The sequence below is a fragment of the Labrus bergylta genome, chromosome 4, assembly GCF_963930695.1.
Source record: "Labrus bergylta chromosome 4, fLabBer1.1, whole genome shotgun sequence".
NCBI lineage: Eukaryota > Metazoa > Chordata > Actinopteri > Labriformes > Labridae > Labrus > Labrus bergylta.
The window spans coordinates 13406911-13434888 of NC_089198.1; the positions used below are offsets into that span (position 1 = coordinate 13406911).

At 44.2% G+C, this 27978-nt stretch overlaps 2 protein-coding genes across 4 annotated transcripts; both read left to right on the forward strand.

The window, feature by feature from the left end:
• The first annotated feature begins 164 nt into the window (after positions 1-164).
• Positions 165-3420, forward strand: cbln12 (cerebellin 12). The gene is made up of 4 exons (XM_020651510.2): positions 165-355; positions 1094-1791; positions 2258-2377; positions 2677-3420. The coding sequence occupies exons 2-4, from the start codon at positions 1507-1509 to the stop codon at positions 2872-2874; spliced, it is 603 nt and encodes a 200-aa protein (XP_020507166.1). The 5' UTR covers positions 165-355; positions 1094-1506; the 3' UTR covers positions 2875-3420.
• Positions 3421-5499: 2079 nt separating this feature from the next.
• On the forward strand, positions 5500-27771 carry chd8 (chromodomain helicase DNA binding protein 8). Of its 3 annotated transcripts, none has more exons than XM_020650709.3 (39): positions 5500-5628; positions 6613-7673; positions 8266-8553; positions 9730-9843; positions 9955-10454; positions 10637-10748; positions 11462-11665; positions 11818-11886; positions 11968-12023; positions 12110-12227; positions 12332-12415; positions 12500-12637; positions 13697-13818; positions 14787-15030; positions 15124-15300; positions 15614-15757; positions 15890-15988; positions 16103-16262; positions 17482-17692; positions 17811-18006; positions 18158-18331; positions 18452-18742; positions 19490-19710; positions 19797-19999; positions 20161-20317; positions 20419-20508; positions 20626-20729; positions 21173-21296; positions 21478-21553; positions 21784-22055; positions 22698-22930; positions 23197-23868; positions 23955-24061; positions 24174-24395; positions 24538-24633; positions 24751-24858; positions 25673-25774; positions 26298-26402; positions 26650-27771. In XM_020650709.3, exons 2-39 carry the CDS (start codon positions 6714-6716, stop codon positions 27010-27012), a joined length of 7716 nt encoding a protein of 2571 aa, XP_020506365.3. In that variant the 5' UTR covers positions 5500-5628; positions 6613-6713; the 3' UTR covers positions 27013-27771. The 3 variants fall into 3 exon arrangements, with proteins under 3 accessions (XP_020506365.3, XP_065809836.1, XP_065809837.1); XM_065953764.1 differs by having other exon boundaries at positions 23958-24061; XM_065953765.1 differs by lacking the exon at positions 24751-24858.
• Positions 27772-27978: the final 207 nt, after the last annotated feature.

The window sequence follows — 27978 nt, forward strand, 5'->3', positions numbered from 1 at the left end:
CATCTGCCACTCACGCATTAGCTTTGCTCTTTGATGCAGCTCAGAAACCCAATTATCTTCTCTTCGTTTTTCCTTTACTTCACTGTAAAGGTGAGTGGGTGGTAGTAACATAGAGGGTGAGAAAGAAGCAGGAGGAGAGGAGGGTGTTGCTGCGAGATAGAGAGAGAGAGAGAGAGAGAGAGAGAGAGATAGATAGATCAGAGCAGACGCTGGCTCGGTGGTGATCATACTGACTGCCATGCTTTGAAATATGTGATAGAGGAGCAATAATACAGAGGTTTCAACCAAATGTCAGCTGGAAGGAATCTGCGGTTCTCCCCTGATATGGAATACAAGTCTTCTCAGAGGGAAACAGGTGATCATCCTTTTTTTTTTTATTCAGGCTTTTTCTGCTCAGGGGTAGTAGTGTCATTTTAGGACATTAGTTTTGACCTGAGTAAGTGATCGGTTTCCCATAATGCCATGTCTTCTTTTATTTATGAGCAGATGTATTAGTGTGTGATGGAATATGTTTTCTTAAATCTGAAAAAGACCTTTTCATACAGGCTGTTACTCGTCTTTGTTAAAGATAAATGAATGTTTTTTTTTTTTTTAAATGATTTATTGTTTTTAACTCGGGAGCATCATGTGAGGTCACATTTCATCTTTCAGTTCTTTGATTTAAACGACAAACCCAGAGAAATTAGAGATGAAATGGAAAAAGTGATAATTTCTGTGTAACGGATGTATGTGCATGCATAAGTGTGAAATGTGTGTGTGTGTGTGCGCGCATGTGCATTTGTGTGTGTATTGTGTGTGTATTGTGTGAGGGAATGCGTATTGAGCAGCGTTGGTAGGGAGGAGGGGATACGTGTAAAAGACAGATGGTCACTCAGTGGAGTTGTTCCCCCTCTCCCACTCTGTTTCTCACTCCCTCCTGGGTCCGACATCTTTTCCCTGTCACCTCTCCAGACTCTTACCTCAACTGTTTGTTTTTCCTCACCTCTCCTCAAAATGGTTTTTTTTTAAATTATCTTTTCCTCTTTCTCTCTATCTTTAAACTCTTTACTCACTTTTCTGCACTTTTCTCTCTCCATCCCTTTCTTTCTTCCAGCTTCATCTCTTCGGCCCTCGTGTCAGGCTTTATGCTGATGGTACCGGTTTGAAAATACCAGGAGGGGCTTTTTGGAGTGATTGTCACTCTGGACCCTGCTGTCACAGCACACAGGACACCAGGGGGATTTGGGATTTGAAGGGTCAAAAAAGAGCAATAGATAACTGACAGCTACATCCAATACACAGTTCTGTGTTTTATCCAAGTACCATTCGATATTGAGACCCATCTAGCTGGTTTTTCAGTTTCCTGAGTGGACTTCATCAACTATCCAAAAAGAAAGTTAAACTTTGGAGAATTTTCAAATTTTTCTTCACCATAGCATGTGTGCTTTTATCTCAAGTTGTCCAAAGTGACATTTCTTTAAAGTAAAATCAATCTAAGAAATTAAACAGAGTATTCCAGATCCAGACATGCATCCCAGGTTACTCCTCCCGCACCTCCCCGTCCTCCTCGTCCTCCTCCTGCTGATGTGGGGGCCGATGGAGTCCGTGAGCCAGAATGACACAGAGCCCATCATCCTGGAGGGGAAATGTTTGGTCGTATGCGACTCCACTCCTTCCTCCGAGCCCTCTGGTAACGCTCTAGGCATGTCGGTCCGCTCCGGCTCGGGCAGGGTCGCCTTCTCTGCCAGCCGTCAGACCAACCACGAGCCCACAGACATGAGCAACCGCACCATGATCATCTACTTTGATAACGTGAGTATTGAACTGCTGATGGTTGTCTGTCACTGACTACTTGAAACATTTCATATACATTTTTTTTGGTTTCGTCTTATTCCTCCACCTTTTAAAAAGTCTTCTCCATAAAGCTTCTTAAATCTGTTTTTCATAAAGAGTGTTCTGCCAATAAGATGCACATACCATTAGAGCTCTGAAGAATGATAATGGGGTAAACACTGACCTGGGAGAGGGCTGCATCTTCACCCACTTTTGGTCTTCTTTTGGAAATGGAAATGTAAAAAAGATCATATTTAGGGAGAGTCTTAACCACTAGTGACCCTATTTTCATATATGTTTTGTTATCTCTTGACAATAACCTCACTGTTCATCACCACTCATCTTTGGATTGTTTTCTTTCCAAACCTTCTAAACACAGTATAGTCTTTATGTGGATATCACCCATCATCTTGCCTTTCTTCTTCTCCCTCCGTATTGCTTGCAGATTTTGGTGAACGTGGGAACCCATTTTGACCAAGAGAGCAGCGTCTTCCTGGCACCGAGAAGAGGCGTCTACAGCTTCAACTTCCATGTTGTAAAGGCTTACAACAGACAAACTATTCAGGTACTAAACCTCAACTACGACACCTTTTTTTTTAAACTACGTCAACTTGCAAGTTTTCATCCCTTGTCCATCTTGGATCCCGGCAGATGGCTGTCACCCAATGAGTCTGGTCCTGGTCCAGTTTTCGACCTATTAAAAGGGACTTTACTGTCTTTAAGTGCTTGCTCATTTGTGGATAAATGTTTGGTCTCTCTAAATAATATATCAAAGAGCATGCCCTGCTTTTTGGTAAAGATAACTTGTTACATTTTGGAGCTATATAAATGGATTGATCTATTGGTTGATTTGCTGTTTTACAGGTCAGTCTGATGCTGAATGGCTGGCCAATGATTTCAGCATTCGCCGGGGACCAGGACGTGACCAGAGAAGCAGCCACTAACGCCGGCCTGGTGATCATGGAGAAGGGGGACAAAGCCTACCTGAGACTGGAGAGAGGGAACCTGATGGGAGGCTGGAAGTACTCCACCTTCTCTGGGTTCCTTGTCTTCCCCTTGTGAGGAAAAGTTGGAGGTGTGGGGGTGGGGGGGTGGGGGTGGGGGGGGGGAGGGTGTGATAGAAAGAGAATAGGTGAGAATGAGCAGGCAAAGCTTCAATCCGAGCCTCTTTATACAATGCATGAAGGGATGTGTTTTATGCAAAGTGAGATCAACAGAATTCTCATATGAGGCTAAAATAAAAGAAAGGTTGGAGAAGTGATCAGTGAACACGATTTATCTGTGGATTTCATTTGCTCTGTTTCTGTGTATAAATATATACTTGTCGGGTTTCCATAAGAGATAATTTAATTGTGACAAAAATATAAAGTAGCCATGTGCAATGTGGGCTTCTGTGCTAAGATGCTTTTATTTTTTTCACGGACATGTTTGAAACACGGCTGCGCTCCACATGGCCTCCTGTCTAGCAAACAAACTTTCCCTTTAATTCGATTGTGTTGTACGACTGATGCTCCTGTATATGCCTGTTCTTCTCCCGCAAAAATAATGTTTATTTACACAGAAATTTATATTGAGGAGAAAATATCGAAATAAAATCATATAAAGTTGGCTTTGTTTTTTCAGCATTTTACATTAAGTGACAAATATTCATTTCCATAATGAGCCAAGGAAATATTTTATGAATCACACCTAGATTAAAATCCAGAAATCACTGGGGTGATTGTGAAATATGTTGTGACAGTTTAATCTGCTCATGTAAATGAGTGTTCCTCCCTCCTCTCATGATTCTCAGTGCCTCGGCAGCTGTTTGTAAATATAGCTCTCACCAGCAGAGTTGGCGTTGGCGTGGACCGAGCAGAGCAGCGTGGAGCAGCGTGTGAGTGTGGAGGATAGCGGATACTCCTCGCAGGGCCACAGACAGATGGAGGCTCTGGCGAGCAGGCAGGTTCCTCTCTGCAGGGCTGCAATGGATAAAGTGCGGAGCCCTGTCACAGGCGGTCACTCACGCTTCTCTGCTTCATGGCCACTATCTCGGGCTGATACCAGAATCACATTTTTATGATTTAAGGAGACTAGAGAATTCCTGCAAATTGAGAAGCATGACATTAATTCATTGTGTCACATTAATGCACCAACTGAAGAAACGGTAATGTCAATAGAAGGGAGACTGAAGTGTGGGCTGTTCTTTTCAAAGTTCCTTTATAGAAAAATCAGGTCCTTTCATGTCTGTTTTATATATTTTTAAAGCTATAAAGGCCGACTGTCATCCCTGAAAAAGACTTCTATTAAAGCTGAGAAGAAAAAAACAGTTATTATGTTAAAAAAGGTAAGGTAGGGGCTTCGTATCAAGTCCAAGACAGCAGGAGAATGCTGGTTTCTTGTTCTTCATTTGATTTGTGGTATTATTATTAATTGTACTTTTTGTTTTGGATATTTCACAACTCAAATACAATTCAGTTTAATTCAATTCAATTCAATTCAATTTATTTTGTATAGCGTCAACTCATAACAAGTGTTATCTCAAGACACTTTACAAAAAGCAGGTAAAAGACCTTACTTTTTGCTATAATACAAAGACCCGGCCTATCCATCATGAGCACTGCCTTATTAAAAGGCAGAAATCTTCGGCCGGATCCCCGGCTCATGATAAAACAGCCTTCACAGGCCTAGACTGTGCCGGGGTTGGAAAGGGATAGGGGGAGAGATGGGATAAGATGCAGGAAGAGGGATAGGGAGCAAGGGGGTGGGGGGAGGCAGACCGTCCATCAACAATCCGGTGGGGGGGGGGGGGGGGGGGGGGGGGTACAGTATACAGTATTAACTGATATGGGCAACCTTATAGGCTCAATTCCCTGAGCCTCTGTCTTTAACAAATGTCCTCTATTTGAAAAGACCTAGTGTTTTTACTTTATTTAATGTTCATTTCTTTTCCATGATATGATTTTTAAACATAATTCTGACAGAGTAGGTTGACACACCGACACAAGTAAAAAAAAACAAAAAAAAACGGGAGCGTATTTTTGACTATGCATCCCATAACTGGATAATCTGTCCATTCTTAAAATAAGGTCTGAAAGTAGAGCCCAAACCCATAATAATCATGTTTCACATTAAGGTCGATAGAGGGCGCCAAACCCCAGACTGACAGAGCTGCGTCCCCGCGGCCAGCACACGAGCATCTCCTTGACATCGAAACTAGAGCCCTTATTAATAACTCAGGTTTTAATAATGATCAACAATAATCACGGAAATTCGCCTTGAATGTATCTACTGGATTAGGATGTGTATTTGATAAATAATGTAGTCAGTATCATAAGTTGAAGGTGATAACTGAGCGGTGGACAATGTAATGAAACCCTGAAAAAACTGCCAGTGTCTTTCACTAACAGGCCTCTTTTGTTGCTCACTTTATACTATTTTGAGATCATCTAAACGCCGTCTGCTTTTCTTCAGTCAGCGTTAAAACGAGTGTGCTCCCTAATATGAGCATCTATGTCTGTAAAAAAAAAACAGCGATGTACCAGATCATTCAGTCAAACGATCCCAGCTAGGCCGCATTTATTGTTTTCTCAACCTAACTACGTCTCGCATCCCGCCCAGCAGCGACCGCTCACAAGAACGACAGTTCAAGCAGCCAATAAAAGGGCCGCATGCTGCCGGCCTGGGGGGAACGGACCAATCAGCGTCCGAGAGCCTCCGAGGGGCACGCTTTCTACGCTCTCTCTGGCAAGAATGTTAGTTCCTGCTCTTCCCTGGCCGTTTCCTGTAATCGTACAGTGTTGTGAGACGGAGAAAGCCATGTGTGTCGATGCAAAGGTAAATTTAGCACCCCCAAATTATTACTGTGAGAGTTAGGGCAGTGAATATGATGGTTATTTTCAGGTATTTTTGCTGAAAAACAGGCGCAGACCAGGCGAAACAGTATTGCGGCCTAAGCTGTGTCTGAACGTTGACGGGCGATGGTTATTGTGGCACGTTGCTTTGGTTTGGTCCGGTTTGTTGATGAGATTGAAGGAGTCCAGTGGACTGAATGGTTGGTAGTAAATCACAGAGAAGAAATGTAACGATAAAAAACATACAATTTACCGTGTTGTTCAGCCTGACTCGCACACAGGCTTTAGTAACAGACACATCTTTGTGGCGGGTCGAGCTAATGCTAGCTGACGGGTTTAGAGAGCAAAGACTGCAACAAGCGAGCAGAGAGAGAAGCATCCTGTCCCTCCAGCATCAGTACCCTGCACGTCCCACCTCACAGGGTCTCTCCTGGGTCGTCTAACTTCTTGTACTTCAATGAAAACTCCCTTATTTCACATTAAATCATCTCCGTAGCCTTCTTCTGTCGCATAGAAACCCTTTTCTGATCACGGGTTGCCAAGAGTTTGATATTAATCTCTTCTTTAATAATTCAGGAACATTTTATTAGTTTACTTGAGGTTGTATGTCATTTAAACTTATTTATTTTACTCAACTAATCAAATGAGTTGATGAATCTAGACACAACTCTTCATGATTTAATATTATGTTGTGTTTTATTTGGGTAGAAATGTGGAGCAGAGACAGAAACAAGTTGTTGTTTTTTTTTTACCACTTATGACAAGGTTTTGGATTGTCTGTGCTCTCTTGTTTAAAAATGTTTTTACTGAACATTAAAGGCACGTTGAGTCACATTGCATTGTAGTTGTTGTACAGGTTTTAATCGAAACTTTATCACAAGCAGTACAGCAGTTGTGTAAATAATCTGAATGTGCTTCACTGACGTATTATCCTTCTTTTTTTTTTTCCCACCCCCCCTGTTGCCAGCTTTTCATTTAAAAGTTGAGACGAACTGGACTGCAACTGTTTAGTTTCCATCTCAGAGTTCCTCTAAGACTGCGCCTGTCTCCCTGTGTGGAGTGGGCAAGATGGCAGATCCGATCATGGACCTCTTTGAGGACACGCCCCTGTTTAACCTGGATGCCCTACCGGACGACTCCTTCACTCAGGGCTCCTCGGACCCTGTGGAGGAGGCTCTTAAGCTGGCATTGGGCCACGTAGACCCACCGGCTGAACCCGAGCTCACAGTCAACACGGGCCCTAATGCTCCTGCAGTAGCTCCTGTTATCCCTGCCCCTGTCCCTGCCCCTGCCCCTGTCCCCGTCCCCGTCCCCGTCCCCACACAGCAGCCAGTACCAGTGGTGACTGCTCAGACTGTTTCCATAGCAGCAGCTCCCACTGTAGCCACCATCCCTGTTGATACTGTGCCTCAGATCCAGGCCCATACCACCATACCTATTGTCAGCAACCCCAGTGTGGTCCCAAGTAGCACTGTCCTCCTAAGCTCACTGACTGTTTCTAGCCCCTCGGTCACCACCACCACTGCCACCACGCCGCACCTCACACAGATAACCCATCAGCTCACTCCTCAGCAGCTAGCCGCCATCACACAGCAGGCTGGGGGGAAAATCGTCATTCTCAAAGGTCCCCAAGGTCAGGCCCAGGTCCTGCAGACTGTTTCGGGAGCTGCAGGCCAAACTGGTGGAAAGGTCATCCGTGTGTTGTCTGGTACACCTCTTAAACCTGGCATGTCCATTCTGCAAGGGGGGGCCGTCTTAAATCAGGCAAGCCAAGGACAAGCTCAAGTCAAGATGTCTGCTGCCGGGGTGCAGAGGCTGATACAGTCTCCCAACGGACCGGTGAAACAGATGCTGCTGACCTCCATGCCTCAGCAGGGTCAAGGCCAGCAGGTTCAGGTGCAGATCCCAGCCCAGGCACAGATTGCACAAGGCCAGACTCAAGTCCAGGTTCAGCCCCAGACAACTCAGATCCAGGTCCAGACTCAGGGCCAGGTGCAGCTGCAGCCAGCGATGACGGCCCAAACACAGGTAATCACCAATATTGCATGAGCAAGTTGTAACCCTGACAGCTGCACCTCAGTAGGTGACTCTGGATGGTTTTAAGGTGCACTCACACTAGGAAATCCATTCTGTGCCTAAGCCACTTCACCCCAGTAGTCCAGTTCATTTGACTAGTATGAGTCCTCTGATGCGTGCTCAACCATTCCTTCCATTATGGAGAAATCCCAGAGTGTTATGGCTGTATCTGACTAAGATGACTCAAAATTAGCTGTCATGTTCTCTGTGTTGTTTTCCATGCAGACGTGGACTTAACCAAGCGTCCCTTTAAATTTTTTTTATTTTTGAGTCCGCCTGTCTTGTAAACTAAGCACGCTTCCTAATTATGTAAAGCCATGTATGTGGTTTATGATGTTATGTTAAAGAGGTAACCGTGCTCAGGCATGGAGAAGTGTGAGTGAAGGCCAGCGGGGTAATAGGGAGGGGTGGACAATCGTGTTCAAGCACGATCCGGGTAAACTGGACCTAGAGTGAGTGCGCCCTTAGTATTTGCTCATTAAGGCTGTTTTTTTTTGTGTGGGGGGGATACATAATAAGTATCATTCTGTGTATCTGATTCTAGGGTGGTGAAGCAAAGCGGATCACTTTAGTTCTCCAGCAGCCTTCCCAGACTGCTGGTTCAGCGGGTCAGCAACAGGTCACTCAAGTGCATCAGGTTCAGGCAGGCCAACAGCAACAGGGCCAAACTAGACTGGTGCTGGGTCAGCTACCTGGTGGCAAACTGGTGCTTCAGGGAAGCCAGCTTGCTGCCCTGACCCAGGCTCGAGCTGGCCAGGCTGGAGGGCAGCCCAAAGTCCTCACAATCCAGCTGCAGGTGCAGCAGCAGCCCAACCAACAAGGAGGAGTTAAGGTAAGGAACATCTATTTAATCAGATAAGGGGTTTTCCTGCAGTGTGTTTCACTCTTGTTTTTTTTTTGTTACAAATTACTCAGAGCTTTGATCTTCTCTTCGGTGAATAATGTTGTGTTCTTTTAAAAAATTGATGCAGTTAAAAGGGGATGTTGTAAATCTTAAACTTTGCTGATATCGATAGATAACAACAAGCGTTTCAATATCGACATTTGTCTGCTTTTAGTCCACTTCTCCGCCTATCTTCCGTAGTCAATAAGTTCTAATGATGTATCATAACATTTGACCAGTAATGAAATATTACTGCTCTGAGAATGCCCCCAGGTGAACCTCAGTAGGTGAAGCTCAGCGCAGCTGCTGATTGGTTTTGTGTTTAAAATCAGCAGTAGGGTTCTTTATCTCTAACAGAAGAGTCAATGTGATTGTTGGCTCTTTTATATTTTTATATCCTCCAAATATAGTTTGATAAATGATCACATCATTTAACGGATGCATCTTTGAGGTAAGGTGCTGTGTATCCGTTTGGTATTGTCATGGATTTATTGTTCTTTGTTTAACTTATTACCAAGAGTGAACTTCAGTATCATCTCTGTGGATTCAGAGCAGAAATTGGTCCAGGATGTATTTAGCCCAGCTTTGCACCGTTTGGAAGGATATAGAAATGGTTAACCTCACTGTTTCAAATGTGTCATGTGTAAACTGTAACATACAGAATATATTTGTTCTAGCCTACAGTAGAGGTGCGGAGAAAAAAAATGATTTATGTGAAGACAGAGAGTCTTATCTTCTGAGATTTTAAATAGATTCATAACATCAATTTTCTGTTTGGCTTATCAGTCACTCCCCGCTAAGTGCTAAGGCTAGCTCTTTAACTCAGTAGATTGCCAAATTGAGCAACAAGACATTCAGCCAGTCTCACAGGTGACTGGAGTAGATCCTGAAGTATGTACTGATTCAAAAATCGACTTTGATTCATGAATCCAGAATCGTTTTGAATCGAAAATAGAATCTCAATCGAATCGTCAGACACCCAAATATTCCTAGCTCTAGACTACAGAGATCTACAGATTATCTGACTCTTGATAAGATGCTGAAATGGGCTTGTTAGATTTTGTTTAATGTTTGTCTTTTTAAAGAAGAACATGGCTTGACGTGTCTTTTCTCTAACTCTCCCAGTACCAGCTGGTGTCAGGAGCTGGAAACACCGGCAGCCCACAGGTGTTGCAGATCTCGCAGGGCCAAGGAGGACAGAGAGTCGCAGTGCCACTCAAAATGCTCCTGCAGCCACAGGTAATCCTCCAGATGTGAAAATAAATAGTATATTTTAAAATGCAAAAGGGGCGGTATGGACTGAGTTAAAAAGTTTTCTTCCCAACTGACACATCCTCCTCCTCCTCTCAGACGAGTTCAGCAACCTCAGCCGGCGGCACAGTCTCTGTGGTGAAGGTCATCAACTCGTCTGCAGGCCCCTCCGCTACAACCACCACTCAATCGCAGGCGATTCGAATCACCAAAGCCCCCGGGGAGCCCGCCTCTGTCCGTCGGGTGGAGATCCTGTGCAAGCAGGAGAAAGCAAACCGTATCGTAGCTGAAGCTATAGCCAGAGCCAAAGCTCGCGGTGAAAAGAACCTTCCACGAGTCCTGAACCAGGACGAGCTTCCATCCTCACAGACCTCGACAGAGGCAGGGGGCACTGTGACTGTGGTGTCTTCTGCTAAGAAAAAGAGCAGCGGAGGAGGAAGCAAGAAGAAGACTCCAGTGGCTGGAGCAACAACGCCCAAAACCCCAGGAGGAGCCGACAAAAAGGGCAAAGCAAAGACACCAGGAGGAACACCAGGAGTGGCTGGAGGAACAGTGACACCTGTAGCAGGGAACAAAAGCAAGAGCAAAATCAAGACCAAGTAAGTGATAAAAAAAAATCTGAAGAGGAATCATTTTAAATGTATTTCTGTATTATTGGTATGATGAATGCACAGAGATAATGTATGTGCTTATGCTTGTAAAAGGCAATGAATTAATCACAGACCTGTTTGCTGCTTCTTCATGATTTGTGCCTTATCTCTCTGCCCTCACCTTCCCGCAGCACTATCACTCTAGTGGGAGCAAAAAAGAGAAAAAGAAATGCGTCCTCCGATCACTCGGATGGGGAGATGAGCCCTGCCTCACCCGCTGCACTGGAGGAAGATCTGATTACGGTACGGACACAAACGTGTTCAGGAAAATAAGTTCAGCACATGAGCCATGAGTTTGCATTGCAGCACTTAAGCCCCACATGTACTCTGACTTTTCATTGTCAAAAACATTTTTGGTTCAACAAAGATAATAAATGAAGGTTGTGGGTGCCAGATGGGGCCTAGCGGTTGTGTTATGCGGCTCCATGCACAGGGGCTCTGGCCATCGTCGCAGCAGCCATGGGTTTGAATCTGACCTCGGCCCTTTGCTGCATGTCATCCCCTGCTCTCTTCCAACATTTCCTGTCTCTCTTCAGCTGACCTATCTTATAAAGACAAAAATGGCCCAAAATGTAAGAAGGTTGTGTGAACGGTAATATTCTTACCCTGCAGACCACTCTCAGCTGTTTATTTAGCATTAGAGTCATTGTCCAGCTTTGTTGCCTAGCTGCGAGAGAGTTTGCATATTCACATTAATCATTTTGGAAAATGCTTCGTGTTAAAATAATTGTTGATAGTGTGCATGTAAAACACTTTCTGATGTTAAAGTGCAGATCAAAGTGTGCTGACCTCAGACAAACCCACATCCAGTTGTGCTCGGACTGTACAGAGTGTTTGAGTGGCTCTATCTTAGAATACAAAATGTGAATATTTTAGAAACCTAATTTCTTTCTCTTGTCTGTTTGAACTTTCTGCTCGGCACGCTCGCCTCATTACCCCTCTCTTCGGCCCAGAAGAGGCGCTCCAATCGCGTGGTCAAAAGGAAGAAGTACACAGAAGACCTGGACATCAAGATTACGGACGACGAGGACGAGCAGGAAGACGTAGACGTCACTACGACCGCGGCAGCCGTGGCCTCCATCAGTGGCAGTACAGCAGCGCAGCTTAAACAAGAACTGGAGCTGGATGCCGACGGGCAGCCCAGCATGCAGTTCTTTGTGGTGAGCGTCGAAAAAGATTAAACACATTCTCTTAAAGAGTTAGATGCTGTTGGGAAACAGTGGGTTTGGTGACGTGTGCATAATGTTGGATTGAAATATTAAGAGGATTTAATGTATTTAGGTGTTGAGTGTTCTATTTTTATGCTTTTCAGGAAAACCCGAGTGAGGAAGATGCTGCCATTGTAGACAAAGTTCTGTCATTGAGGTTAACCAAGAAGGAGGTATGTCTATTCCTTTATTTAAAATCATGAATGAACTCAAATCTTTAGTAAGACTCATAAATACCTCTTCTGCTCTTCAAGGTGACGCTGGGCCAGTACACAACTGTGGAGGAATTCTTTGTCAAATACAAGAACTAGTAAGTTTCAACGTTCTCCTTTCTATCCGTCTATTTCTGTTCACTGGAGAAATCCGAATGAGTAAAAGCGGCCTCTCTGTTCTCAGTTCATACTTACACTGTGAGTGGGCCAGTTTGGAGCAGCTGGAGAAAGATAAGAGAATCCATCAGAAGCTCAAGAGGTTCAGGACCAAACATGCACAGATGAGGCACCTCTTCCAGGAGGTGAGGCTAAAGCATCTATCTCCTTTAAGGATGGTGGATCAGCTGCTTCACATAAAGCTTTGGACATATTGCTCTACTCTCTCTGACCCTGTGCTTCTCTACAGGAGGAGGAGCCTTTTAACCCCGACTATGTAGAGGTGGACCGGATCCTGGACGTTTCTCACAGCGTGGACAAAGACAACGGCGAGGTGAGAGACGGGACACTTTATAACAGCTTTGTAATGAAACACTCTCTTCCTTTTTAATACTGACGTTCACTCTTCTTTCTGCAGCCTGTTGTCTACTACTTGGTGAAATGGTGCTCTCTGCCTTACGAGGACGCCACCTGGGAACTGAAGGAGGACGTGGATGAGGGCAAGGTGGAAGAGTTTGGCAAAATCGCAAATCGACAACCTCGCCTGAAGAGAACGGTGAGCAGTCACGTTGAAGATAGTCATGAGCAGTTTTCAGTTCACATGCAATATTTCATTTTTATGCATAGTCTGAGAAGACGTGGGTGAAAACATTTTATGTTTGTGTGAAGAGGGAAATATGATGCAGCAATGAGGAGAAGAGGTACTGAAATAGGACAGAAAATATCTTAATAATTACCTGTATGTGTTACTTTTAAAACACAAGCTGTATGTCCAAAACAAAAACAGTATCTACGTATTTCCAGGGGGACACACTGTGTAACGGCAAAGTCCCCTGTTTAAATCCAGCTATGTGATCCCTAGAGAGGGGCGTGATTAATCTGCTCAATGATAATTGTTGATCGAGCTCGCTTTGGTTGCCAGAATTACTGGTCGGTTAAATTAATAATAATTATTGGAACGAATGTAGGCCCTCATGCCGGTTAAATGTTACCTCTGTGCTGTAATGCAGCCACCTGCCACTAGCCAGGGCTGTGGCTCCCGTTGATAGGCTCTCTCTTTAGATGAAGTAGTATGTAGGCTGCGTCAGGCTGAATTGGCATAAAACCACTGGCCGATGTTTGGTAACACTGCTAACGTCTGCCTCACTCCGCAAACCATTCTGACATTGTCAACCAGCAGACGCTGTGATGCTGTTCAGTCAAAAGATAACAAAGCTCATCGTGACAATGACGGCACATGATTTATAGTATTTTCTCATCTTTAGGCTCGTCGACTAGTCTGAATTTATATTTCTGTGTAATCTAGAAGGAAATAAGCTGCAAGGAGCATCCCCAGTTATCCCTCACAGGGGGGCAGTTTGTTCCCATCTATACTTATCAAAACAACCCACACAAGAGACTTTTTTAAGAGAGAGAAAATGTATGAATCATAATGACAAAAAGGCTGTGTTTCCCTGTATTCACACACACTCTACAAATTGTAAATCTTTCCTGTAGAAATAAATGTAAAAAATATCCTTGTTAATCAGTAACCCATGAAAAAACAGTGTAGGTGTGTTTCTTGTGTTGCCATGGCGTCTCTTCATTTCATCCATTTCCTCCTCTCTTTCCTCAGACACGGCCGCCTGCTGCTTCGTGGAAGAAGTTGGAGGAGACCAGAGAGTACAAGAATGGAAACACGCTCCGAGAGTATCAACTGGAAGGAGTCAACTGGCTGCTCTTCAACTGGTACAACAGGTAATTATCACGCACAGGCACATACTACACCCCGTACTTATGCTTGTAATGGCAGGTCATTAAAGTTTTGAATCAGGATTGATGTGCAGCCAATCGCCGAACCCATCGGCAGCCATCGTCTATCAGATACGGGCAGCAGATATAAGCAGTCAGCGTTTAACGACTTCCAGCCAAGACATCCTTTTCCAGTCAGAGTTTACATCTTCAGCATAACCGCTGTCATTTCTTTGTCCAACACGTCCAACGGGGTAGCACCCATTCATCTGTTGATTCTTAGTTCAACAGTAAATGATAGTTACACACAGACTTCATTCTGACTTACTTCAGCTCTATGAGTCTGAATAAAAAAAGTTGCCATTGCGTATAAAGCTGTTTAAGTCAAGAACTAGAGAAAAGAAGAATAACAGCATACTCCCTGCCTTTTTAAATGTCAAGAAAGTGTTTTTAGATCACGACCATTCTGTGTCAATTTATATGGAATGTGAAGCATGTAAGTAAAGCATGCTAACATTAGCCTGCTAACACAACAATGCAGGACAAAGGTGGTTGCAGCTCGAGCAAAGGACAATTTTGTCCGCTGCTTGTGCTTAATAGTGTTTAATTATGGTGCATTCAAATGTATATCTCCATTGTGTGAATGCGAGGAGAGGGGAGTTGGTGGTGTGGGGGAGAGCGGAGGCTTCACTATGGCGGAGGTGTAGCTAAAAAGCAGTTTGCTTTGGTTTCATGCTAGTGCTCAATGGCGACGTCTAAAAGTCGCACATTCTTCCTTTAAGTCAAGATGTATGAGATATTTGTTTTTAGAGACGGATAAATCATCGTCACGTTATCATCGATGGGAGCCGGTACGTTACTAATACAAGTAACCGGTAGTCAATACAACTTGGACTACAGACGGAAAAGACAACACTACCCATGATACCCTTGAGAACAGAGTTCAGATTCTTCTCTTGTTTCTGGTCTCTTAGGCAGAACTGTATCCTGGCAGATGAGATGGGTCTGGGGAAGACCATTCAGTCGATCACGCTGCTGTCAGAGATCTACTCCGCTGGACTCCAGGGCCCCTTCCTGGTCATTGCTCCGCTCTCCACCATCACCAACTGGGAGAGGGAGTTCACCACGTGGACCGACATGAACGCCATCGTCTACCACGGCAGCCTGGCCAGCCGACAGATGATCCAGCAGTATGAGATGTACTGCAAGGACGATAAGGTGGAGTAATTGATACTGGATGCTTCTGATTAACTAAGCTGATTTTTCTCTTGTGTAAACGTATCTTAATGAAATCTGTCGTCGTGTCCACAGGAGCACTTGATCCCAGGCGCGTACAAGTTTGACGCCCTCATCACAACCTTTGAGATGATCTTATCTGACTGCCCAGAGCTGAGGGAGATCTCCTGGCGCTGTGTGATCATTGATGAAGCTCACCGGCTCAAGAATCGAAACTGCAAGCTGTTGGACAGTTTGAAGATGCTGGATCTGGTGAGTGGAACACAGCTGAACCTGAATATCTCAATAAAACCATTCCAGTCTGCTGGTCAAAGACTCTTATAGTTTCTTTGTTTAAGAGTAGAATTTGAGTTGTTCTAATTGTATTCATGAGCTAGAGACAGCTATAGAACTGTATTTGAACCTTTCCTGGTATTGGTATGTTCCTTATCCTCTCCCTTCTTCTTTCCTGGTTCTTCCTCCCTGTCTGTTAAAACCTGGTTTAATGTCTTCTGTCCTCCTGTACTGCCTCCCCTCTCTCTGCTCTCATCTCCTCACATTGTATTTGTGTTTCATGGTCTCTCAGGAGCACAAGGTGCTGTTGACTGGCACTCCTCTCCAGAACACTGTGGAGGAACTCTTCAGTCTGCTTCATTTCCTGGAGCCTGCTCAGTTCCCCTCTGAGACTGAATTCCTCCGAGACTTTGGAGACCTCAAAACAGAGGAGCAGGTTGGCACTATCACATTGACATTGACACACACATACAGTATCAATGAACTGTATCTTACATATCTGCACATTTTAGAGGCACAGTAAAGCCATTTGTATTGAGCTATGTGAATGTTTTTTGTGGGTTTACAGGTTCAGAAGCTGCAGGCCATCTTGAAACCCATGATGCTACGAAGGCTCAAAGAGGATGTCGAGAAGAATTTGGCACCCAAACAGGAGACCATCATTGAGGTGAGTGTAAAAAGAAACACCTGGTATTGAACCTGTGAGTTGTGAAAGGGGATCTGAATGCCACGAATGAGACCACATTTTGAGATCATGTTTTTTCGCTGTGATGACTCTCAGGTTGAGTTGACGGATGTCCAGAAGAAATACTACCGGGCCATCCTGGAGAGGAACTTCAGCTTCCTCAGTTTAGGGGCAAACAGTAACCACAACGTGCCCAACCTGCTCAACACTATGATGGAGCTGCGCAAGTGCTGCAACCACCCCTACCTCATCAATGGTAATAACAAGAATAACTTTAAGTGTTTCCTCTTTGCTTGATGTTGGAGGAGAAAGCAGGTTGAACACTTTGCACTAGGCGGCTTGCTCGCTCCTGAAACATGCCGGACTCTTTGTGAACTTTTTGTGAAACGCTGAAGTTGTTGCGAGGTGTTTCCTTTGGTTAGAAGGTATCACACTTTCTTTTTTTTTAGTTATTCAGGGTCAATTGAAATGTCATCCACATTGTTTCTACTATTGTAACATGGCATACTGTGTTCAACAGTAGTATGACTGCCAGTCGCTGGTTATTTAGCAGTATGCCCGGCTAAGATGGTTGAAAAAAACTGATCAATGATTCATTTTGATTGTCATGATTTTTAGAATCGATGAAAGGTAAATGATGGTATCTGAGGTGGCTGTTGCTCAGTTGGTGGAATAGGTCGTTTCTTAACCGGAAGGTCTATGGTTCGATCCCCAGCTCCTGCAGCCACATGTCCCATGTGTCCTTGGGCAAGACACCCCAAATTGCTCCTGCTGCTTCGTTGGTGGCGTATGAATGTGTATGGATGGGATTAGTTATTTCTGATGGTCTCACTACACAGCAGCCTCTACCATCAGTGTGTGAATTTGTAGGTGTGACATGCCGTGTAAAAGCGCTTTGAGTAGTCAGAAGGCTAGGAAAGAAATATACAAGCTCAATTTGATTTACCATATCTAGATTGATGGTTAAAAACTCACATAACTTGATACACAATGAGTTTCATTCAAATCTGTGGGAGTGTGGACAAATGGTGGATCAGTGAGTGAGCAAATACTGAAATGCTGCAGGCTTTGTAATGACAGGACTAGTGTGGGACTGGTCTTCCTCTGTTTTTTAAACAGAATTAAAGCGTCTTAAAGGGACATTTTCAACTTGTTGAGGCTTGAAAGCTGCTCATTATTGTTTGCAGCTTAAAAAGGGGCTGGAGTCCGCTTAATGCCTCTTTGCTCAATTCTATTACCTTCCCTTGTCATGACCCCTTGTTGAAGCTAGTTTTGAAGGATTTAGAGCACACACACACAACTTGATATCTGTAGCTGTTCCTTCAGTGATGCATTAAAGTAGACTGTGAAATATTTGCCTAATTATTGGTTACAAGTTTGATCAGCAAATGTGCCATCCTTACGACATTTCTCCCCCTGAGAAAGCTAGCATCATCCTCATAGCACCATTGAACTTTGTTCTCTGTCTGTTCCAGGCGCGGAGGAGAAGATTGTGGCGGAGTTGCGGGAGGTGTACGACCCGATGGCTGCTGACTTCCATTTGCAGGCTCTCATTCGGTCGGCCGGCAAACTGGTGCTGCTGGACAAACTGCTGCCTCGCCTCAAAGCTGGCGGTCACAAAGTGCTCATCTTCTCCCAGATGGTGCGCTGCTTAGACATTTTGGAGGACTACCTCATTAACAAGAGGTGAGAGGGCCAGACAGTTTCTATCACAACTCGTGATTTAAAAAAAAAAAAAAGCAGTGTTAGTACAGAGAATTAGATGATTCATGATGTTCTCATGGTATTTGACTGGTTTTCACAGATACCTTTATGAGCGTATTGATGGCAGAGTGCGTGGGAACTTACGACAGGCTGCCATCGATCGCTTCAGCAAACCCGACTCAGACCGCTTTGTCTTCCTGCTGTGTACCCGTGCTGGTGGCCTGGGTATTAACCTCACTGCTGCCGACACCTGTGTGATATTTGACTCTGACTGGAACCCTCAAAACGACCTGCAGGTACCAGACTGTTGTTCTGATGTCCCGTTGAAATCACAACAGACATTACAGTAGCATCTTACCATATACTTCTTTATTACAATTCTTTCCAATAAACGGATTGAGCCAGCAGCTGAATATGAATGAACACATTTCAATGTTTTTCTCCCAGGCCCAAGCACGTTGTCATCGTATCGGCCAGTCAAAGGCGGTCAAGGTCTACCGTCTGATCACGAGGAACTCCTACGAGAGGGAGATGTTGGACAAAGCGAGTTTAAAGCTTGGCCTGGACCGCGCCGTCCTGCAGAGCATGAGTGGCAACAAAGACAAGGAAGGCGCCAACGGGGTAAGGATCTCAAAATGGCAGCTCATTGAATATTTTGATCAGTTTTATTTGACACTTTTTGTTGACTAAATCCTGTTTTGTCTGTGTTAATATGTTGTGTTGTTGTTTCACCTTAAACAGATCCAGCAGTTCTCAAAGAAGGAGATCGAGGACCTGCTGAGGAAAGGAGCCTATGCCGCCATCATGGATGAAAATGACGAAGGCAGCCGCTTCTGTGAGGAGGACATCGACCAGATCCTTCAGCGGAGAGCCACCACCATCACCATCGAGAGCGAGGGCAAAGGATCTACATTCTCCAAGGCCAGCTTTGTGGCCTCTGAGAACCGCAACGACATCGCCCTCGATGATCCTGAATTCTGGCAGAAGTGGGCGAAGAAAGCCGACATAGACATGGACACCATTAATCGAAAGGTAAGCGCAGGAATTTATGACGATCATTCAAAACGTGCAGCGCATGTTCAACTCAACTTTGTTTATATAGGAGCTAGTCATGTGTGAGAGATGACTTTTGAGGCCTCTGTATTATCTCTTTGTATTCTTCTTTACAGTCTCAGAGGGGAAGTGATGCTTTTTTCAGGCTTGGAAATATGTTGTCTTTTTTTTTTTTTTTTTTTAATTAAATGTAAAGTTTTGATGATTTTATTAAATTAGCTTCTCTTACACTCATTTATAAATGTTTAAATCATCGGGCTTCTCTTAGATTGGTATTATGTAACACGTGGAGCTTCTAATGGAAACTGTAAAACCAGCCTCTTCTGTTCAGGGGATCAATATGTGGAAAGCTTCACCTGCAGAGCTCAAACAGGAACCAGACTGGAGGCGTTTTAAACTGAAACAGTTCTTAGAGAGGACTCAGTCTTGTGCTCATGTGTAATGCTGCTGTTCCTGTTTTACTTTGTTTCGTCGTATGATAGTCTGTTTCCTGTACTGTTCTGTATGTTTCTTGTTGAGCTTGTTTGGTTCTGTTTTTTTTTTTTTGTATCTATTGTTGAGTTTGATTTATTTTAAAGGCCCATCTAGGGACGGACATTGCAGAGTAGCTCAGGCTTTAAAGGCTGCAGTTTGTGGCAACGGTTGATTGCTCCATACTTGTTCTGATACGAATGAACATGAAATAAAAATAAATATTGGACTAAAGGTCATTTCTGCCCCCGACAGAACACCCTCGTCATCGACACTCCCAGAGTGCGCAAACAGACCCGTCAGTACTCGAGTCTGCGAGGTGAAGGTGGTGACCTGTCTGACCTCGACAGCGATGAAGAGTATCCACCCGCAAATTCCAGACAGTCTCGAGCCTCCCGACGTGCCGACCGTCACAGTGGAGGCGGTTACGGACGCACTGACTGTTTCCGGGTGGAGAAACACCTGCTTGTATACGGGTATACAGACTTTGCGAACACTTATTTTCTTAAAGTCTAATCGTCAATGTATCCTCACTCTAATGCCTATTTTATTTCCTCTTTAGTTGGGGTCGCTGGAGAGACATCTTGTCCCATGCCAGATGTAAACGTCGACTGAGCGAACGTGACGTCGAGACGATCTGTCGTGTCATCCTGGTCTTTTGTCTGCTCCACTACCGAGGAGATGAAAACATCAAGAGTTTCATCTGGGAGCTCATCACACCGCCCGAGAACGGACGTCAACCCCAAACACTACTCAACCACTCTGGTAGGAGCTGCACACTGACACACGCATTGAATGTTTGAAAGTTTGCTCAAACTGAGAGGGTTGATACATTTGTGTTTTTAGAGGAGGGGCAATGTTTATTTTAGAAGTTGAATTATGTCATTTGAATGTTTCTTGACTGTATAATTATTCTCTCTGTCTAGGTCTCTCTATCCCCGTTCCAAGAGGCAGGAAGGGTAAGAGGGTAAAGGCCCAGAGCACGTTTGATGTTCAGAAGGTGGAGTGGATCCGTAAATACAACCCTGACACGCTGCTCCTGGACGACAGCTACCGCAAGCACCTCAAACACCAGTGCAACAAGTCAGTGAATTCAGCATGCTGTGTTTGTATTGTGTATGTGTATCAGTAAAAGTTTAGTCCTCCACGTCGAAAACACTAAAACTTCTCCTCTCCATCTTCAGGGTGTTGCTTAGGGTGCGTATGCTCTACTACCTGAAACAGGAAGTTATCGGTGAACATTCAGAATCTGTCCTGAAAGGGGCTGACATCAGGTATCTAAGATTGACCATCATACATTAAGCTGAATTCAAACAATCAACAATATAATTACTAAAAGTCTCTGTGATAAACCTGAACACATAATGACTTACTTTTATTTTGTTATTCAGGGATCTTGACATCTGGATGCCTGAGATGGAGCAGCAGGAGTTTCCTGCAGGATGGTGGGATGGAGAGGCTGACCGCTCACTGCTCGCCGGCGTCTTCAAACATGGTAGGTTTTGTTTCTGTAAAGTCAAAGTAAATACCTGTCTTGAGTGGGGGAAAAACCCAACTTGAACACATCTTTAGACTGAAATGCATATTTTGCTTTCTTTCTAAATGTCCAACTGTGTATGATGATTCATGTTTGCGCTTCTCTAAAGCTCAACATGCTGTTTTTAAATGACGTTCAGTTCAAAGGACCTGAAGCTGACACCTAATGCTCATGCTACCAAACGTGACGTTCTGGTGACCTTTGCAGTAGCTGGTCATGAAGCCAGGGAGGCCATGTTTTCCCGGTTTGTGCTTCATGACTCTGTTTTCCTCATAATCATCTTCTTAATCTCTTCGTTGTTTTTGTTTTCCATTTAAATGTTTAAAGCTGCTCGGGTGGCCCTGGTGCTGTAACTCGTCATTGACCACACATTAAATTGTGCATTACATCTTTTCCACCAGGTTATGAGATGTACACCACTATGCGTGCTGATCCATGCCTCTGCTTCTTGGAGAGAGCTGGTCGGCCTGACGACAAGGCCATCGATGCAGAGCAGCACACTGGTGATGCAGAGCTGGGAGACGAGTGAGTGATCCTGGCTTTAAGAGCCAATCCAAACTTCTTGTACATTTACAGCAGACTTCAGAGTCAACTGGTCATTATAACCTTGCATACCTTTTCTCTTGTGTTAAATGTCTTAACGTTTCCTGTACCTTGAATTAAAATGTTTACAGATTAAAGACTAATTTTGTTGTTTGTTGTTTAGTGCTGACTTTGATAAATACTCAGAAGACCCAGAGTTCAAGCCTGCAGCAAGACACGCCAAAGATCTTTTCGAGGAGGTATGAACAGACATTTTTTCCTTTCTGTTTTGATCATTTTATTCATGGTGGTTTCTTACATTACAAGATCAAGCTGGTGAAACATAACTAAACCAGGAAAGGCGGTAATGATGATAATGATGTTCAAGTGAACGTGTAGGTAATGTTTGATTTGCAAAGACTTGGTTGAATATTTGGAAACAACAAAAGGTTAATTATTGAATGAGTGTCTGTGTGGCCTCCCTCTCCAGCCTGACTCCATGAACGTGGACGATGAGATCTCCGTGGAAGACAAGGTGGGACCAATGGTTATAGAAAATGTATCCAGTCAGAGCGGTTCGTGCGATTGGCCCTCCAGCTCGTCACTCACAGCACGACTGCGGCGGCTGATCACAGCTTTCCAGCGCAGCTACAGACAGGAGCAGCTGAAGATGGAGGCAGAGGCAAAGGGGGACCGCAGGCGCAGGCGGTGCGAACAGGCCAGCAAGCTGAAGGAGATCGCACGGCAGGAGCGCCAGCAGAGGTACATGCTGTTACAATATCTCATTCTCTAGTGGCTCTGGCAAAAATACGATTGAAGTTTTCTATTTATTGTGTGCTATGTGCAGCAATCAAAGGATTGTCAGATCATTCTGTCACTCCTTCTGTTCTAGTCTATAAACGTTTCCCCTCAAATCTTACTCGTATTATAACTGTAACTCTTTAAAATGCATTGAAAAACAAACAAAGGTGATCCATACATTCAGTGTGGTTACATAATAAACAAACATGCATTTCCCTCCTCATAAAACACCAGAAAACAATACAGCTGTATGTCTTGTAAAGTCCTTTATACTACTATCTATCATCTTTCACCTGCTTTGTTGACATAGTTCTGCTGATCTTGGTGAATCACATCCAACTGTATTTCATTGAATCACTGAATTTATAACCTGGAGGATATGATGTGTCTTATCATGTTGGACAAACTTCTACTTTAACTACAGGATAATGTAAGATGTTGGCTTTTAATTTAAGATTTGGTTATGTTCAAGTAAAATGTAAGTGGTGAATTTGTGAGGTCAGAGTTAAGTTATGTAGCATGCCACTATATTTAGACTTGCCCCTTTAAGTTATAAATGACTATAAGCTTATACAATGAATCATTATTGTCTGTTTCTCCCAGGTGGACACGACGGGAGGAATGCGACTTTTATCGGGTGGTGTCAACTTTTGGTGTTGAAAAGATAAAAAAGGAGCTGGGTCTTCAAGAGGCCACTGACCCCGAGTTTGACTGGAACCGTTTCCGAACCTTCGCTCGTCTGGACAAAAAAACTGATGAGAGCCTTAGCAGATACTTCCGCTCTTTTGTTGCCATGTGCCGCAGAGTTTGCCACCTGCGCCCAGGCCGGGATGAAGGTAACTCCTGCTACACATGCAGAAGCAATCAACTACAGTGAGCTACTTTAGAATCAATAGTTGGATGGTAACTTGTGGGTTAAAAATCACAATTTTCAATCCAGCAGTATATGTTATCAGACATTCTGAATGAATCTCTTTTCTTAAAATGGAAGGACAGGACATTTTAGAAATCAATGCTTCTATGCTCTAAATATTGAAATCTAAAATGTGTATTCTTCTATAGAGTTTAAAGTTTACAATGTCTCTTCTCTATCACTTTTCAGATCCGTCAGAGGTCCCCACGGCTGTTGCCCCAATCACAGAGGAGCGTGCGTCCCGTACTCTCTACCGTATCAGCCTCCTGCGTCGCCTCCGAGAGAGAGTCCTGCCCCACCCTTCCCTGGAGGAGCGTCTTCCTCTTGCTCCGACCAGCTCTGAGCTGCCCACTTGGTGGAACATACCGGACCACGACCGTCAGCTGATGCTGGGTGCAGCCCTGCACGGTGTGAGCCGTACCGAGATCTCCATCTTCTCAGACCCGCAGTTCACCTTCGTTCAGGCTCGAGATGACTTTATACAACACCAACAATCCCTGCCCCCTCCGCCTCCACCTCCACCTCCGCCTCAGGCACTGCCCGTCACACCCCTCGGCCAGCTGAAGACTGAGGAGGACGTGGCAGGTGTGAAGGAGGAGCGAGGTGAAGAAGAGGCTCTGCTGCTCGGAGGTCAGATCAGTGCTGACTTGCAGAGTACACCTTTGAGTCACCATCACAGCAAAGCAGCGGGGCAGGGCTGGAGCCTGAAGAGGAGCAAGATAAGGGTCGGAAAATCAGAAGGAAGAAGGAAAGGAGAGGGGGGCTCGGATTCTGACTCTGATTCTGATTCAGGATCATCTTCATCTGACCGATCGGGCAGCAGCGATGACAGTGGAGAGAGTGAGGAGGAGACAGAAGGAGGCGAGTTTTATTACACTGAAGAATGTTTTAAATGCTACCAGAATAAAAACAACAATTTAGTTATTAACCACTTTTTTTTTTTTCAGCAGGCATAAAGCTGTGTGATGGGGACGAAGAGAACAGTTTACTGTCAATAACCACATCTCAGGACGGTGTTCCTCCTCCAGATCCCCTCAGGGTGGATTGGCCTAAGGTAAATCATTTACAGGTTACTCGATGTATGTGTAAACCTGAGTCAAATTTCTGTTGACATTTTTCTACATCTTTCTTGTCAATGAAAGTGGCATCATTTTTGTTTTTCTTAGGACCGCGTGTTGATCAACCGCCTGGACAGCTTGTGTGTGCTGGTGGTGAGTGGACAGTGGCCCACGGGGCGACGCTATGTGTCCGAGGCCCAGCTCAACCCAACATCAGAGCTAACATTAGAAGAGATGGCCTACACAAGGGTCATGCGTAAACCCAGCGGCACGCCTGGTGGCCCGGGGGCCGAAGGAGATGATGGAGAGTTCACTGTGAAGCTTCTCAAGGTGATCATCTTTGAGACTTATGTGCAAAGTTGGTCAAAATAGATGTCATTCAGTGATTAAAATCAAAATAGAACAGGCTTCAGCTATGATATATATTTAGGTCATGACAATATTTGAGACTTCTCTGTCTTTACGCTTTCAGGAGGAAGGGCTGAAGCTGACCTTCTCTAAGCATGCTATGATGCCCAACGGCTCAGGAGGAGAGAGCAGCGGACGCAAGAAGCGCAAAGACCAAGAGGTATTCCATTTTTGAGTTCCTCATTATTTCAGGAAGAGTCAGTGAAATGCAAAAAAAACACACAACTGCGTGGAGCTTAGTTTGATAACTTTTTATTTTTATTTTATTTTTTTTAAGTTTTCTGACCCACTAAATGATCCACTGGAGCGTACTCCTCGGCGTAGGGACCCTCCCACCTGGTTAAAGGAGAACCCAGATTATGAGGTGGAGGGAGACATGATGGAGGTAAAATTAATAATATCAGCCTTAACTTAACCTAACTTTTCAGTGTTCGGTAATATACTGCAAACACCCCTTTCATATCAGCACCCTCATAGTGAGATTAGGGATCCTAAGGGGACTAAACAATTACACAACTCTGGTTGTCAACTCTCTTGAGTGTATTGCTTAAAGGTCACATATTATCCTCCTTTTCAACCAGTTTAAATAAGTCTCAGGGCTCCCCAAAACATGTCTGTAACGTTTCTTGTTCTAAATCCACTCTGATCCTGTATTTGATCATGTCTATGAACCCCTCTATTTCAGCCCTGCTCAGAACAGGCTGTTTCTGTGTCTGTAGCTTTAAATATGTAAATGAGCTGTGTCTGACCACACCCCCTCTCTAGAAGGGTTTGGGTAGCTTGTGCTTACTTGCACCATGCCTGATTGTTTACGGTGAGATGGCAGAACACACCTAACTGTGGGAGTGTCACCTACCGGGGGGAGGGGTTACTGCCCTTTGTGATGTCACAGGGTAATTCTCCAAACGGCCTGTTTGAGCACACATTTTCTGAAAAGTGGAGCAGGAGAAAGACAGAGAGGATGGACTTTTCTCATTATTATTTTTGACAGGCTAGGAACACGTATTAGAGTTAAACATGGTAAAGTGTATTTTGCATAATATGTGACCTTTAAGTTAGGGTTGGTGAAGCCAGATGTTGAAGTTATATCCTGGTTATGTTGAACTAGTACAGGTCGCAGGTCTTAAATTGATTATGAAATAAAATCTCTAAACTATATATTTTCTGATTCAGTGCATCATGAATTTTTTTTTCTTCAGCTTCTTGTGAACAGGAGCAAGAGGAAGAGGAGAAGGAGGGCAGATAAAGCTCTGACAGGCAGTGAGAAGGTCAAAGTCATCAACATGAGGACAGGAAAGAAGGTGAGACCAACAGGCCCGCTATCATTCAACTGATTTAATTTGTCTGTGTGTGAGGTTGTCATGACGCCAGAATTTTAAACTTTGATACGTAGGAGTAAATAATCAACACCATAGCCACAATTATGTAAGTCCTAGCCTCCCAGTATTTGGTCATTTCTTTTTTGATTACCAAAGATTACTGGCAAACTCCAACACATCGTCAAAATGACACCAATAAACGTTGCCAAGGCATTTAACACTTACGAACTGAAGAAGCGTCAGTATTTGCCAACCTGTGAATTTGAACCGACGACTGCTGCTCTCCCTCTAGCTCACGGCAGATTTTTGTTAAATATGACTGAAGATCCGTAGTTATTTTTATGCTTTGGTACTTTTTCATGCTATCAATCATTAAAAGACAGAGACTCTATCATTTCAAAAGACGTGGTTTTGAAGAGTATCAGAGCGTTGACAATTTGACAACCTTAGCTGTGTGTTTTCGCTTGTTGACAAATACAAATCTAAATGTTTCTCCTCTTTACAGGTTGGAAATGCTTTCTGTCCGATGTTGCAAGACCTGAGAGAATATCTGGAGGAGAATGCTGATAACGCTGTAGCACCCGAGTGGTCTGACGCTGTTAGAAACTCTGTACGTACACAAAACCTGTGTTGTTTAGAAATGTAACTTTTTATTGAATATGATTCCCTCTTGTCCTGTTTTTTTGTAAACACTGTTACATGTATCATGTTTTGCATGTCTGTAACACATCTGACTCGTTAAGACTTTGTAACAGTAGTTATCTCTGCATGAGGGAAAGGGAAAGTCTCCTCAAAGCATCCTGTTTTATGATACAGTGTAGACTTTCTAATGTAACTGATGTCTCTGTTTCTCACAGGGCTTCCTGCCTGAGACCTTCTTCCACAGACTGCTGACCGAACACTCAGAGGTCCCCAAGAAGAGCCGACGCCGGCATCACCATCACCACCACCACCACCACACTCCAGAACCCACGTCCGAGGACCCCAACCTGGACGGAGTGGAAGAGGAGACTCTGGTCTCAGACGGAGCCTACATGATGGACGAGGAGGACCTGGAGGCCTCCCATCACTTCCTCACCAGCCCAGACTTTGACGTTAAAATGGAGGGTGGCGACAGCCTCTCCCAAGGTGACTATGACAGCTCAGATCAAGAGGCGCTATTGGACGATGTCATCCTGGCACAGAAAGACTCTGACTCCTCGTCAAGCTCCGAGGATTGACTGAACCTCGCTCTCTGAACACATCAAACTGAGTCCCTGTCTCAAAAAATGAATCATGTTATTCCTCATTTATTTTTACCATGTTATGTATCAAATTATGGATGACTGTTTTTGTTGTTACTTTTATTCATTAATTTTATATAGGATTTTTTTTTCAATGAAAGGAGCAGCTTTGCACCCATCTGTTTTATTTCTCAACATCGCAATCGTGTTCATTTCATCTCCTCGATCCTCCTCTCTAACCTCTGACAAAATGGCAACAAGCTGAGCTTTCTTACTTCACGATTTGTCATCCCTCCTCCTCTTCCTCTGAAGCTTTTCTTTCCCATCACATTCCCAGCCATGACCAAAACGGGACCCCTGCTGTACAGACTCCCTTTTCTTATCTAAAACCTCAATGCTGGTCCTCTAGCGCTACATGAAACTGGACATGTTTGATGCAGAGCCCTGGATCCAGATCCCACAATCCCCTGCTCTCGTCTGGTCATGTGTTCCACGTCCAGGCGGGTCTGTGAACTAAACGGGGGGTCCTGTGTGTGGATGTACTGTTATTGTTTTCACTCTATGGGAAGGGTGGGATTAGAGGGGGGGAGGGGAACGGTGGCATATTAGTTACTGAAGCTAGGAGGATGGATGTATTGTACAATGTAGAGCTGGTCCATTGTGTACTATGGTGCAAAGATGACGGCGATGAGTTACTATTCTTGTTTTATGATCTGAGTGTATCTGTGAAATGAATAACAGCAATCTACAGTGAGAGCAAGTTTCTGTGTGTTATTGTGAGTCAAACCCAGCAGAAGCACTCAGGAGGTTTGCTTTTTTTGACACTAAGGTGGTTATGTCCATTCATGCAAGAGTTATATAATTGTGTCAAAATGACAGCAGATGACTGCATAGGAGCTAATATTCAAATGAATTATGAACTACAGTTTTATGGCAGCAATGTCAACTGACAAAGAAATCTGG

What these genes read in the sequence shown, in the direction of transcription:
- cbln12 (XM_020651510.2), top strand. Translation starts at nt 1,507, where the DNA reads ATGCATCCCAGGTTACTCCTCCCGCACCTCCCCGTCCTCCTCGTCCTC. An exon ending in TGATCATCTACTTTGATAAC is followed by an intron (nt 1,792 to 2,257) that starts GTGAGTATTGAA and finishes TATTGCTTGCAG; the next exon opens with ATTTTGGTGAACGTGGGAAC. An exon ending in ACAACAGACAAACTATTCAG is followed by an intron (nt 2,378 to 2,676) that starts GTACTAAACCTC and finishes GCTGTTTTACAG; the next exon opens with GTCAGTCTGATGCTGAATGG.
- chd8 (XM_020650709.3), top strand. Translation starts at nt 6,714, where the DNA reads ATGGCAGATCCGATCATGGACCTCTTTGAGGACACGCCCCTGTTTAAC. An exon ending in CCAGCATGCAGTTCTTTGTG is followed by an intron (nt 11,666 to 11,817) that starts GTGAGCGTCGAA and finishes TATGCTTTTCAG; the next exon opens with GAAAACCCGAGTGAGGAAGA. An exon ending in CTCAAACACCAGTGCAACAA is followed by an intron (nt 20,318 to 20,418) that starts GTCAGTGAATTC and finishes CTCCATCTTCAG; the next exon opens with GGTGTTGCTTAGGGTGCGTA.